The sequence below is a fragment of the Salvelinus alpinus genome, chromosome 29, assembly GCF_045679555.1.
Source record: "Salvelinus alpinus chromosome 29, SLU_Salpinus.1, whole genome shotgun sequence".
Lineage (NCBI taxonomy): Eukaryota > Metazoa > Chordata > Actinopteri > Salmoniformes > Salmonidae > Salvelinus > Salvelinus alpinus.
The window spans coordinates 36,312,174-36,327,708 of record NC_092114.1 but is presented as its reverse complement, the minus strand read 5'-3'; the positions used below and the strand labels follow the sequence as shown (position 1 = coordinate 36,327,708).

At 41.9% G+C, this 15,535-nt stretch overlaps 1 protein-coding gene across 1 annotated transcript in view; it reads left to right on the top strand.

The window, feature by feature from the left end:
• The first annotated feature begins 3,185 nt into the window (after positions 1 to 3,185).
• LOC139558611 (brevican core protein-like) overlaps positions 3,186 to 15,535 on the top strand; it is a 32,984-nt gene continuing 20,634 nt past the window's right edge. The window contains exon 1 of the mRNA XM_071373840.1: positions 3,186 to 3,447. Within this exon, the coding sequence (XP_071229941.1) occupies positions 3,428 to 3,447 (20 nt within the window). The 5' untranslated portion in view covers positions 3,186 to 3,427. The remainder of the gene's footprint in view (positions 3,448 to 15,535) is intronic.

Sequence of the window (15,535 nt, the reverse complement as noted above, 5' to 3'; positions counted from 1 at the left end):
CATGCAATAAAATGCAAATTAATTACTTAAAAGTCATACAATGTGATTTTCTGGATTTTTGTTTTAGATTCCGTCTCTCACAGTTGAAGTGTACCTATGATAAAAATTACAGACCTCTACATGCTTTGTAAGTAGGAAAACCTGCAAAATCGACAGTGTGTCAAATACTTGTTCTCCCCACTGTATGTGCTGGCTTTCTCTACCTTATATAACTTTTTGACCAATTAAATAAGCTTAGAGAAATGTGATTCAAACAACTGGAGAAGATGGTGCTGCTTAAAATACAGTGCCTTCAGAAAGTATTCACACCCCTTGACTTTTTCCAAATGTTGTGTTACAGCCTGAATTTAAAATGGATTAAATTGAGATTTGTTGTCACTGGCCTAAACACAATACCCCATAATGTCAAAATGGAATGATGTTTTTTGACATTTTTACAAATTAATTACAATTGAAAAGCTGAAATGTCTTTAGTCAATAAGTATTTGTCATTGTAATCAGAGGGCTAATATTAATACTATGCATGTCAGTCTCTCTTGGCTAAGAGTTGAGGAAAAACTGACTGCGTCACTTCTTGTTTATATAAGAAATTCCAAATTGTTTGCTTAGTCAATTTATACAGCACTAACACACACACTTACCCCACCAGACATGCCATCAGGGGTCTTTTCACAATCCACCGTTTCAGAAAATATTCAAGGAAATGTACAGTATTATACAGAGCCATGAGTGCATGGAACTCCCTTCCATCTTATATAGTGCAAGTAAACAGCAAACCTGGTTTCAAAAAACAAATAAACCAACACCTCACGGCACAACGCCTTTTCCCCATGTGAACTACTTGTTGTGTGTATGTACTGACATGTATGTGTAACTGATAGATTCACACACACACTACATGTTAATGTATGTAAATTGTAAAGTATTTTGTCTGTAATGTCTTTTTTGTTATTTGTCGGACCTCAGTAAGACTAGCTGTTGCCATTGGTGTCAGCTAATGGGGAACCTAATAAATCAAATCCAAAAATGTGTTATGACAAGCTTAAATATATTCAGGAGTAAAAATTTGCTTAAGTCACATAATAAAGCTGCAAGGACTCACTCTGTGTGCAATAATAATGTTTAACATGATTTTTGAATGACTACTTCATCTCTGTACCCCACACATCTGTAAGGTCGAGCAGTGAATTTGAACCACAAAGACCTGGGAGGATTTCCAATGCCTCGCAAAGAAGGGCACCTATTGGTAGATGGGTAAAACAAATTAAAAGCAGGCATTGAATATCCCTTTGAGCAGGGTGAAGTTAATAATTACACTTTGGATGGTGTATCAATACACCCAGTCATTACAAAGATACAGGAGTCCTTCCTAACTCAGTTGCCAGAAATGAAGGAAACTGCTCAGGGATTTCAACATATGGCCAATGCTGGCTTTAAAACAGTTAGAGTTTAATGGCTGTGAAAGGAGAAAACGGAGGTGGATTAACAACATTGTAATTACTCCACAATACTAACCTAATCATAAATAACTCCCTAGTCCTTGCCGATGACAAGCAAACCCATAACATGATGCAGCCACCACCATGCTTGAAACTATGAAGAGTGATGTGTTGGATTTGGCCCCAAAATTATGCTTTGTATTCAGAAGATAAAGCAAATTTCTTTGCCAATGTCTTCGCAGCTTTACTTTAGTGCCTTATTGCAAACAAGATGCATGTTTTGGAATATTTGTTTTCTGTACAGAAGTGACAAGAAGGAAGCCTGTACAGAATACAAATATTCCAAAACATACATCTTGTTTGCAATAAGGCACTAAAGTAAAACTGCAAAAAATTTGGCAAAGAAATGAACTTTACCTTCTGAATACAAAGCACAATGTTTGGGGCAAATCCAACACAGCACACCACTCTTCATAGTTTCAAGCATGGTGGTGGCTGCATCATGTTATGGGTGTGCTTGTCATCGGCAAGGACTAGGGAGTTATTTATGATGTGAAAGAAAAGGAATAGGGCAAAGCACAGGCAAAATCCGAGAGGAAAATCTGGTTCAGTGTGTTTTCCAACAGAAACTGGGAGACAAATTCACCTTTCAGAAGAACAATAACCTAAAACACAAGGGTATATATACACTGGAGTTGCTTACCAGACAACATTGAATGTTCCTGAGTGGCAAGACTTGAAAATGGCTGTCTAGCAATGATCAACAACCAACTTGATTGAGCTTGAAACTTAAAAAGAATAGTGTGCAAATATTGTACAATCCAGGTGTGGAAAGCGCTTAGATTACCCAGAAAGGCTCACATTCGTAATCGCTGCCAAAGATGATTCTAACATGTATTGACTCAGACACAACACATTGTGGAAAAAGTCAAGGGGTGTGACTACTTTCTGAAGGCACTGTATGTACTGTGTACCAACCACTCAACTCTACTCTGTTTCCCAAATTCACAGTTTAACCCTTAGGATGGGATGCCACACTGTGCTGGCTTTGCATACTGCTCTTTGGGGTTAAGAAGACATTGTTGTCAATGATGCACTTTCAGATATCATTAGCAGAAGAGGAACTTTGTGAAGTTCAAAGGCCTTTGTCAACCTTTGTGGACATAAACATTGTATGTACTCATTTTGATCTAAATAATATCCAAATTTAGCATAACACATAGAATTTCTAAATAATTGTATTATGTTCATTGACCAAAATGAACATATTGTAAGTGCATTATAAGCCTATTGTAAATGCACTATTCATGGATGTCTGCAGGCATACGTTATATTCAATATACTTTTTCGTGGGCTGCTACCCATCTTCACATCGTCTTCTTTGCCTGCTTCCTGCGAATCTAGCCTATACTCTCTCTTAGCGCGTGCCTGCAGCATCAGCAACTTGCCCGCATGCTGCACTGACTGACGCACTATCCCCATTTGTCTCCTCTCTACGCACGGCATCTCTCTACGCACGACACTTCTCTTCTATCACCCTTTTACTGCAATATAACCATGTGTCCTTTCCATTAAATGTCATATTCACCATCAGTTTTATGATGAATAAGCCTACGTTGAGACATTGCTCAAACAGTTCAACTGCATTGCTCTGTAGGCTGTCATTCCGTCCCACTTTAAACCCCATCCCTTTTTGACGGACACATTCTCCTCCATCCTCTTAGTTGCATGAAAAAAGTGGGCAGTTCAAGATTTTATATTTGCCCTCACTATCTCAAACTCCCTCTTTTCTCCCTGTTCTTTGCAGCCGGTCGGACGCACGCGTCCCATACCTGCATAGAGCTCCCTGCATTCTTGAGGACCGTCCCGTATCGAACGTCGCAATATCCCGCGCGCACTGCACCAAGAGGGAGACGATACCGAAAATAATTCACTTCACTTCAACCAAAATTATTATAAAGTCCAGGACTTCACAACCATTAATCGAAATGTTTGTCAAAAGAATGCGGTAGGTAACGTTTTATTTAATTTAGCCTAACAGCTTTGGACCGATGGCGCTTAAATGAGGGCAGAAAGTTCTAGTTGGCTATGTCAGAGTATATTTATTGTATTTACCCATAACCTGCACTTATATGTGATATGGAGCTTTTCTTTCTTTCCTCGCATTGCGTTCCTCCCCCGGTGGTCCTGAATTTAGCCTACTCTTATTTACATGAGCTATAATAGGGCTACAAACAGGATTAGACCACTTAGGGTCGTATTTCTTTGAAGCTCACCTGCGCACTATCAGGAAAAAAGTACATGTTAAGAACAATACTCTACTAATATTCTACAGTGACATTTGACAGCGTAATTTTAACGTCTTTGCATCAGATTGAGGATAAACCAGTAACTTCATTTTTCATTCCATAATCTTAATGCAGTGTCTTTTGGGTGATACGTTTTAAACTTTGCTTAGTAGCTTAAAGTTTGAACCAACTATGGGCCGAAGGTGTCGCCAACTAAATGCTGCTGATGAAAGAGGGTTTTTATGTGGACCTTTGAGAGTTCTGATATGGTTTGTGGAACATCTTGCAAAGCTCTTTAATTACATTAAGAAACGTACAGTAGACTTCTTCACCCTTTTTCTAATGTAGAAACTTACACATAATTCAACTCTATACTTAAACACTTTCTTTTTTGCTCTTCTCCACTAGTACAGTACCACTCCTAGTAACTCTTTAGTCTTTCTTTCTCTCTTACACTCTCTCTCTCTTGTCCCCTCCCTGCTACCTCTATTTCTCTCTCTCTCTCTCTCTCTCTCTCACTCCCCCCTCTCTAATGCAGTCTCTTAGTGGACATGTTGCCTTTGGCATCAGGCTAGAAGCCTCAGTCTCTGTCAGTGACATTCGACTTTAAAGGTCCAGTCCAGTCAAAATCGTGATTACCTGTGTTTTATATTTATTTCCACCCTATGAAGTTGGAATAATACTGTGAAATTGTGGAAATTAGGAAAAATCCCTTTTTGTGTAAGAGCTGTTTGAAAAGACTGCTTGAAATCTCAGCCTGTTTTGGTGGGATGGAGTTTTGGCCTTCCTGGTGACATCATCAATAGACCAATAAGAGTTCCAAACCTCTCTGCCAATAGCATCTTGTTTTCAGTTTTCTCCTCCCCACTCAGACCACTCCCAGACAGTCCTATCAAAATTCTTGCTTGAGAAATAGCTCTTCGCTAAGAAGCTATTTTTGTTTCATTTTGATAATTTTAATTGAAAATAAAGTAGCAAATATAGTAAATATATATAGTGTATATATATAGTAAATATCAACCGTGTTGCTATTTAATTTTGTTGTGAACTATATTCTGAGGAGAGATGTTGCTAACCCTCATGATGTGTATTCTTCTCCTCTCAATACAACCCATCTGAAGAAGATCATTGCACATCTATGATCTGACCCCTGTGGTACTGCTTTGGCTCTTTAATCTAGTGGCACCAATAGGATTCTAGCTCATAACTACCAAACTATTATCAATATTCAACTTCAGGGCTAATTTTAACCAACCTAATTTGCCAGACGTGATTTAAAATGGCTGGTGACAGAGTGGGCGTATGTTACTTGTTATTATCCCTGGCTTGTGTGCTTTGTGGCCACAAAGGTTGTTGTCCAGAGCCCACATTAGCGTAGAACATCCACCCCTCAAGCTATGTCTGAAGATGCAGTCTTGACAAACAAATGTTATTGCCACCATTGGTTGTGAATTTGAACTTTTGAAGAGTTCGTCAACCACTGGTAGGTAGTACAACTATGTTGACACAAGGATTGGGGTCAATTCAATTTCAATTAAGTCAAATCAGGGGGTTGGCTAAAATTCCATTTCCATTTTTTTGTTGCTATTTCAGTTTATTTGAAGATACTTTCTGATAGACTCTTGGGTTCAATCAAATGTCATTTTCACTCCCAAGTGGCGCAGCGGTTAAGGCACTGCATCGCTGTGTGTCGAGAAGCAGTGTGGCTTGGCAGGGTCAAGTTCCGGAGGACACACGGCTCTCGACCTTCGCCTCTCCCGAGTCCGTACGGGAGTTGCAGCGATGGGTCTAGACTGTACCAATTGGATATCACGAAATTGGGGAGAAAAAGGGGTAAAAGAACAACAACAACAACAAAAATTCAACCAAGAATCTGAAATTGCAATAGTGGAGGTGGTTGTGTGATTCACACACTTTTTATTAGCTACATGAAAAGGAAGGATGGATGGAGAAATAGATAAATCCATTAGGATTCTGAATCTATTGAATCTCCAGCCCAAATAACATGTAATAATCCTTACTAGAGATTTCCACGTCAATGATATCAATCTCCCATTGACATTAATACTTGACTTACGTGAAAGTTCAAATGACAGCACACACACATTTCTCAACTTACAATGCAGGCATAAACGACTGTAGAGGTAAGATGAGCAAACTCATGGGATGTGTGATAGAGGAAACAGACACTGGGGAGGAAACATACACTGGGGAGTTGGAGAGTAATCTTCCCTAAGGGATTTTTTTTGTGGTAACAGACATGATGAGTGATTTATGAATATGTGGAAGCAGGTTAAATTAATAAACAAAAAGTAACTGGGTTCTACATGGTTGTTAAAGGGATAGTTCACCCAAATTGCATTGTAATTTGCGTGAACTATCCCTTTAACAGACAAGATTGTGGGGAAGAGTCAGAGGTAGCACTTAATAAAGGAAGAACTAGCCTCCGGTGTTCATTGAAAAAGGGGAAGTTAAATGAATGAACTAGGCTCACGGAGGACAGACCAGTGATGAAGAGACAATGAGCTGAGAGAATTAAAAACAAGCCACCAACATTCTCTTGTGTATCTGTGCCAGAACATTCCTTTTGTAGTTTTCTATAAAACAACATGCGGATGTTGTGCCTCACTGGGCCGTGCAGAGACTGCTAACATCTTCTGCTTCCCCCGTGACTGTCTCCTCAGTCTCCTCATCCAGGAAACCAGGACATCATGCACCTTCTTGCCTTTCATCCCACCCTGCAGGAGGCGAGAGCCGGCTGCTCTGAGTGCACTCTGTTTCTCTGGCTTTCACCACGCAGCCTCTGGGACTGTGGGCTCATTTAGTTCACTTCATTAACGGACACGACATATAGGCTGGGCGGGTGGAGAAGAGAGGGGGAGATGGAGGAGTGGGAGCATAAGCAGAAAAGTGAGAGGTGTCCTGACGGAAGTGAAGGGATGGAGAGCAGGAGGTAAGGAGGGAAAGCAAGATTCAATCTAAATTTAACACTTCATTAAGCATCCCCCAACCTTGAAATTAAGTGACAGAAAACACAACCTCACTAAAATGGGTGCAAGAGCTACAGAGCTTCAAATCAAACCAAATCAAATTGTATTGGTCACATACACATGGTTAGCAGATGTTATTGTGAGTGTAGCGAAATGCTTATGCTTCTAGATCCGACAGTGCAGCAGTATCTAACCGGTAATATCTAACAATTCCACAACAAAACCTAATATCTAACAAATTCCACAACAAAACCTAATACACACAATCTAGTAAAGGAATGGGATAAGAATATATAAGTATATATGGATGAGCAGTAACAGAGTGGCTAAGATGCAATAGATAGTAAAGAATAGATAGTGAAGGATACAGTATACAGTATATACATATGAGAAGAGTAATGCGAGATATGTAAACATTCTTAAAGTGGCATTATTAAAGTGACTAGTGTACCATTTATTAAAGTGGCCAATGATATCAAGTCTGTAGGTAGGCAGCCGCCTCTCTGTGCTAGTGATGGCTGTTTAACAATATGATGGCCTTGAGATTGAAAAACAGCTTCTATCTCTCTGTCCCAGCTTTGATGCACCTGTACTGACCTCGCCTTCTGGATGGAAGCGGGGTGAACAGGCAGTGGTCTTGATGATCTTTTTTGCCTTCCTGTGACATCGGGTGTTGTAGGTGTCCTGGAGGGCAGGTAGTTTGCCCCCGGTGATGCGTTGTGCAGAACTCACCATCCTCTGGAGAGCCCTGCGGTTGTGGGCGGTGCAGTTGTCGTACCAGGCGGTGATACAGCCCGACAGGATGCTCTCAATTGTGCACCTGTAAAAGTTAGTGAGGGTTTTCGGTGACAAGATACATTTTTTCAGCCTCCTGAGATTGAAGAGGCGCTGTTGCGCCTTCTTCACCACACTGTCTATGTGCGTGGACCATTTCAGTTTGTCGGTGGTGTGTACACCGAGGAACTTAAAACTTTCCACATTTTCCATTGCTGTCTCGTTGAAGTGGATAGGGGGGTGCTCCCTTTGCTGTTTCCTGAAGTCCACAATCATCTCTTTTGTTTTGCTGACATTTAGTGAGAGGTTATTTTCCTGACACCACACTCCCAGGGCCCTCACCTCCTCCCTGTAGGCTGCCTCATTGTTGTTGGTACTCACTCAAGCCTACCACTGTAGTGTCGTCTGCAAACTTGATGATTGAGCTGGAGGCGTGCATGGCCACGCAGTCATGGGGGAACAGGGAGTACAGGAGGGGGCTGAGAACGTACCCTTGTGGGGCCCCAGTGTTGAGGATCATTGGAGTGGTGGTGATGTTTCCTACCTTCACCACCTAGGGGCGGCCCGTCAGGAAGTCCAGGACCAAGTTGCACAGGGCGGGGTCGAGACCCAGGGTCTCAAGCTTAATAATGAGATTGGAGGGTACTATGGTGTTGAATGCTGAGCTGTCGTTAATGAACAGCATTCTTACATAGGTATTCCTCTTGTCCTGATGGGATAGGGCAGTGTGCAGTGTGATGGCAATTGCATCGTCTGTGGACCTATTGGGGCGGTAAGCAGTTGGGTGTGACAGGTAGGGTGGAGGTGATATGATCCTTTACTAGTATCTCAAAGCACTTCATGATGACAGAAGTGAGTGCTACGGGGCGTAGTCATTTAGTTCAGATACCTTAGCTTTCTTGGGAACAGGAACAATGGTAGCCATCTTGAAGCATGTGGGGACAGCAGACTGGGATAGGGATTGATTGAATATGTCCATAAACACACCAGCCAGCTGGTCTGCGCATGCTCTGAGGACGCGGCTAGGGATGCCGTCTGGGCTGGCAGCCTTGCGAGGGTTAACACGTTTAAATGTTTTACTCACGTCAGCCACGGAGAAGGAGAGCCCACAGGCTTTGGTAGCGGGCCTTGTTGTTGGCACTGTATTGTCCTCAAAGCGTGCAAAGAAGTTGTTTAATTTGTCTGGAAGCAAGATGTCGATGTCCACGACAGGGCTGGTTTCCTTTTTGTAATCCTTGATTGTCTGTAGACCCTGCCACATACGTCTCATGTTTGAGCCGTTGAATTGTAACTCAACTTTGTCTCTATACTGATGGTTTGCTTGTTTGATTGCCTTATGGAGGGAATAACTACACTGTTTGTATTCGGCCATGTTTCCAGTCGCCTTGCCATGATTAAATGCGGTGGTACGTGCTTTCAGTTTTGCGCGAATGCTGCCATCAATCCACGGTTTCTGGTTAGGGAAGGTTTTAATAGCCACAATGGGTACAAGATCTCCTATACACTTCCTTATAAACTTGCTCATCGAGTCAGCGTATACGTCAATGTTATTGTCTGAGACTACCCAGAACATATCCCAGTCCATGTGATCGAAGCAATCTTGAAGCATGGAATCCGATTGGTCAGACCAGCATTGGATAGGCCTAAGCACGGGTGTTTTAGTTTCTGCCTATAGGAGAGGAGCAACAAGATGGAGTCATGGTCGGATTTGCCAAAAGGAGGGCGGGGGAGGGCCTTGTATGCATGGAGGAAGTTGGAGTAGCAATGGTCGAGCGTGTTACTCGCTTGTGTACTGCAAATTATATGCTTATAGAATTTAGGTAGCCTTGTTCTCAAATTAGCTTTGTGAAAATCCCCAGCTACAATAAATGCAGCCTCAGGATATATGGTTTCCAGTTTGCATAAAGTCCAGTGAAGTTCCTTGTTGGCTGTCTTGGTATCCGCTTGCGGGGGGATATACACGGCTGTGACGATAACCGAGGAGAGTTCTCTTGGGAGATAATGTGGTCCGCATTTGATTGTGAGGAATTCTAGGTCAGGTGAACAAAATGACTTGAGTTCTTGTATGTTGTTACAATTACACCATGAGTTGTTAATCATGAAACGTACACCCCCGCCCTTCTTGTTACCGGAGAGACGTTTATTCCTGTCGGTGCGATTCACTGAAAAACCCGTTGGCTGGGGACAGCATGTCCCCAGCTAGCCATGTTTTTGTGAAACAGAGTATGTTACCATCCCAGATCTCTTTGGAAAGCAACTCTTGCCGTGATTTCGTCGATTTTGTTAACTACTGTAGGGACTGGACATTAGCAAGTAATATACTCGTAAGTGGTGGGTGGTGTGCGCGCATCCGAAGCCTCACTAGAAGACCGCTCCGGTACCCTCTCCTCCGACGGCGTTGTTTTGGGTCGGCCTCTGGAATCAGTTCAAATGCCCTGGGAGGTGCAGACAAAGGATCCATTTTGGGAAAGTCGTATTCCTGGTCGTAGTGCTGGTTGTGCTGGTAAGTTGACGTCTCTCTGATATCCAATAGTTCTTTCTGGCTGTATGTAATAACACTTAAGGTTTTCTGAGCTAACAATGTAAGAAATAATACATAAAAAAAAAAAATACTGCACAGTTTAGAAGTGAAGCTTCCATCTCTATCAGCGCCATCTTGTAGCTGTTTATGTGATTTGACCTTGGTACGCCTCTTGTATGAGACATGTACTGCGGCAGTACACCTGTAGTCAACCAACCCAGGATCTGGGAGAGATACAGGGTGTGCAGGCTTTTGGTCCAGCCCTGCACTAAGGCACCAGAATGAACTAATTTGATTCAACTAATTGATTGGAACAGAAGTGTTTGTGGTGGGCTGGAACAAAAAGCTGCACACCACATAGCCCCCCTGGCTCAGGGTTGGTGACAATAGTGCACAGTGCATCACAACACAGTACAGTATAAGTGTTTGATATCATAATAAACTGCAGTATGGGTTGTGATAACCTCTTTTCAAAGTCCCCACAGTTACTTCTCAACAACGTTTATCTTGCATTCTACCTGTCTTTTTGTGTCTGTATAAAGCGGGTATCATAGTCCAAACCTTGTATGCGTTTGCACAGCGGTGTTCTAGAAAATTGTACCGTTGGCTTTCAGACTTGTCAAATTCTCAGCGCGGCCCAAGCAATTTCTCCAACTGTCAACACGTTCGAATGAAAAAAAGGACGTGTACATGGGAGCCGCGTTTGTTGGGAATTTTGGGAAGGTGTGCGTGCGTTGGGGCTGTGCGTCCCCTGTGGACAATGGTCTCAGAGCCGCGGATGTCACAATGGGACGCCGGACTATCAAGTCTTAGTGTCTGTGGACTATGATTTACGCTTTAAAACCTCTTAAGGATCCGCCCCCTTATTTTCAATTTTCGCCTAAAATCACATAACCAAATCTAACTTCCTGTAGCTCAGGCCCTGAATCAAGGATATGCATATTCTTGGTACCATTTGAAAGGAAACACTTTGAAAGTTTGTGGAAATGTGAAAGGGATGTAGGAGAATATAACAAAATAGATCTGGAAAAAGTTAAGAACCAGTTGAAAGAGCCCTATTTTATACTGTGTGTATCATGTACTTGAGGATATTGCACAGGCAGCTTTTACTGGATATGGAATTGCTCTTGGTGGCGTCTCTGGGTGATGCTTGAGTTCTATTCACTGTTTTCTTCATTAAAAAGAGCAGAAAGCTGGCGGCCCAATGACTTTAAGTCCAAGGACTTTCTTCCTGAAAGATAACCAGGCATGACCGCCATTTTATTCCCCGTCATCAGTCTGTCGCCATTAGGATGGATCCAAACCTGTGTTTATGGATACTCATATAACAATTATATCGTTTCAGACATCCCTGGTTAGCGTCCTCTTCATGTGGTCAAGTCCTGTTTAAAGGGATTCCTAGTGGTTTTCGGCTTCCTTTTCCATAAAAAAAGCAAATACAGTGTGCCAGGGCCTCTTGTCCTGTAATCTTCCCACATGGACTTTTGTAAGAGAACTGATATAAAGTGAAACACAGTGTGCAGCTGTCCTCTTGCCCGTCGCTCGCCTTTTGTGAGACATTTTCTAGTCGAGAATACTAATGGCTGCATGTCTGTGGAGCTAACCCAGCTGGCATGAATACAAACAACATTTATTCGACCACAAGAGAGTGCCGTTTTATACTACACGTGTGTCTCTTTGTTTGCTTTGTATTTGGAGACCTTTGCATGGATAGGTTGTCATTTGATATAAAGTAACAGTAATGATGAGAGTAAGGATTAAAAAAACACAGATGAATGACCTGTGCACTGCGATTGACTAAGATTGACTTGATTGCGAGTGACGTCAGCTAACATGATTTTCATGAACATCTGGAAAATTGCCTTTTAAAGTATCCTGTTGTGCGCAGCTCACTAATCTGTGTTGGATGGAATCCCGGCCTAAATTTTGACTCAGAAAGAAACACATACTTTGTGCACGTGTGCTTATGTACAGTACCAGTCAAAAGTTTGGACACACCTACCCATTCAAGTGTTTTTCTTTATATTTACTATTTTCTACATTGTAGAATAATAGTGAATACATCAAAACTATGAAATAACACATATGGAATCATGTAGTAACCAAAAAGTGTCAAAACATATTTTTTATTTCAGATTCTTCCAAGTAGCCACCCTTTGCCTTGATGACAGCTTTGCACACTCTTGGCATTCTCCCAACCAGCTTCATGAGGAATGCTTTTTCAACTGTCTTGAAGGAGTTCCCACATATGCTGAGCACTTGTTGGCTGCTTCACTCTGCGGTCCATCAGTACAAAGGATCACATTAGCCTATGTTAGCTTAACCGTCCCGTGGCGGGGACACCGATCCTGTAGAGGAGGTAGACTCAGCGATGCAGGAGGTAGACTCAGCGGGCTGATTTCCTCAACAATGTTGAAGCGTGAGGCTAAACTTATCCGCTGTTTTGGTTCTGTAGCTACTACGTTGTAGCAGCATGAAGCACACCTGTACACATGTGCAGATCTTATGTGTGACTGTGTGAGAGCAACGTCTTAATTCGTTCTCAGCTTAACTTCTGTGGTGCTGCTCGTGCCAATGTCGTTGCGCTGCGTCTACCTTTAAATATTATGGAATAATATGTACTTACACTGTAGTTAAACTGTTTCTGCCTACGTAATTACTTTGTAAAGACAGATTTTTAGGAAAACACTTTGAAGTGGTCCCGAAATGCTCACATTCAATGGGTCATATAAGGACTTGACTTTCAATTTCACTTAACACAGAAGAGAGTGAATATCCACAAATGTTAGTAGAAGTATTATTATTAGTAGTAGTAGTTTGTTACATTTTACATGTAGGCCGTACTTGGCAGCTAAAAGCTGAATTGCAGTACACAGCATATACAAGTAAACAAATCTCAAAGCACTTGAAAGCAAAACAAGCATCAATTGAAAGTATGAATGACATGAGTATAGGTCTGGACTTCAAAGATCTAAGTACTTCAAGCCTCCAACAGATGAAGCGACAACCGCTTATACATTTGTAGCTACAACCCGCATCAGAGTAGCTACTGTACGAGCCCTTTAACACAGACAGCTCAGAGTAGGTTATGTGTTGTCTCCTGCATTTACATATTCCTTACCATGACTTGTATCATGATGGAAGGTGATCTTGGGTTTCCAGAGAAGTGTACTGGTATAATATATGTGCTGGGTCTTCCTTGGTCAGTCGAATGAACTTGGCTCTGTTTTGAGGGTGTCTGGGGCTCATTTAGTAGGCGAGTAGTAAGCTCTGTGAAACTGTTGGAGGTGGATTGGTGCAACTGGTGCTTGATTATTAGAATTTCAGTCACATAGAATGACTAAAAAAGCCTGAATCAAGCCAGCTGGATAGGAGTGTACTCCCCCAACACAAAGACAAATACCCCCCCACACACAAACACGCGCACGCACACACACACACACAGAGTATTTGTGTGTATTTTGATAAGAAGACCTTCTTCATTTAATGTGAGCAGAGTTGTATTTTTTTGAGCAGCTCACAGACTCTGCTTGTCTCTAAAACAGTGTCTGCAGTCCAAGTGACTTAATAGTCTACTGTGTCTGTTAATAGTCTACTGTGTCTGACTGAAAAATAATGCAAATGAAACAAAAACAATATTCACAAACATGTGTAACAAAGACAGATAACTAGAGAATTTTTTCAAAAAGTTGGTTTCCCGCAATCATTGCATTTTTTTGCAGAAAAGGCACTCAAATTTGCCTTTATCCGCAGAATTTACCTTTGCGGCAGAATTTCCCCAAAATGCATTTCTCTTCACCGCTACTAGATGGCACCAGCCACACTGTATACTTACCCAGTCAGCTAACCTAACATAGATAGGCGTAAAAGAAACGCCTGAAACTAGATTCCCCACATTCTGTTTTCGACAATATATATATTATTTTAACTGTCAGGGAAGGTTCTCTTCTGCACTTTTCAACCAATCCAGTAAATGTGAAGGAGAAGTTAAGATGGAGTGTCGCCTTGTTAAGTTCCGTTTGTTGGCAACTCTGCTAATGCTACCAGTCGACAAACATTCAGGGAGATTCTCAATTGGCCAAAAGTCTGTCCTTACCTCAACTCCTCCTCCTCTGTGACCCGGAAACCGATAAGTGGTCGAGGAGAGTATCAGTTTGTCAGTAGGCGAATGCAGGAGTGTCCTCTTCACCTCGATAGCCTCCTCTCGCGAAATCCTCAGCAGAAGAGTTTTGAAATCTGCCACACCCCCTTTGAATCAGCTGTTGCACATATTTAAAAATGATACACTACTTATCCTTTTATCTATAATATCTGTAGACATATCACAACTACCTACATTTATTTTTAATGCTTCACACATTTATGTTGGGATACCATGCCTGTAACTGTCATGACGCGCTAGTGAAGAAGGTCTCATTTCATGGAAGTGCATTTGTTTCCACGGTTCATCCCCTCCTCTCCTTGACTACCTTTGACTTTTTTAAAAAAGAGGTGAGGAGAAGAGGATGTAAGGAGTTGAGAAAACCAATAGAGATTCTCCCTTCATTATTCATGGAGGAAGAGAGGTTTTTACGACCAGCTAAGCCAAACGCAGGAAACTAGGCAACTTATCAGGTTTAGAGGGTTTTTGACAATTTAAATATTTAGTATAGGTGATTCAACTGGTGGTCAAGACACACAAAATTGAAATATTTTAATTTATATGAGGTTAAAGGTAAAAAGCATACCCTTTCGGAGGTTCTGAAAGTACTCAAAAGTATGAGGTAAAGTTTGTTGCCCTGTCCTTTCTGAAAAGTATTTTGAAAAACATAAGAAGTACTTCTGCTGTCTTTTGTCAAAAATGCCTCTGCCCTTATTTGTGTGAGGTCGATGTTTATGGCCCCTCCCCTTTCCATCGTGGCTGCCTCTGAGGTTGTGTGAGGTCAGTGAGAGCCGCCTGCCATGCCTGCTGAGCTAATAACAGGGTCAGACTGGTGAAGAAGCACTGGCAGGCAGCCCTGGGCTATGCAGACGTGTAATTTTCTCTTGGAGGTGATGAATCGCTTGCGGTCCGATGTGGATGTGCCGCCGGATTCCTTTTTGGGGGCTGAGCAACTGCTCCTCCAATGTCTCTGTGTCCTGTATTGGGTTATTTCAAGGTCCCTGATCTTTTTTATTTTATTGAATTAAGACCGTTTAGTCTTTACTTTATTCCCATAAATGGTACATTTTCTGTCACCCCCACGTTTTTTCCTCATAATGCATATGCTTTTCATCAACTACACTTTCAATCTCATCATCCTCTATTTCTCCACACATCCTTCCCAACTGATAGATAGAGAGATGAGAGAGAGCAGGAGCATGCTCTCTCTCATCTCTCTATCGATCAGTTTGACGCTGTTTATGTCATTCAAACTACTTGTTTACCATCTGGCATTGATCTAACATTTTAATACTCATCATTCATCACTCTCTGCCCCCTCTGTCCTTATCTACACTCAAATCATAGAGGGTATATAATGTAGGAGTAAAATAAGCCAACTA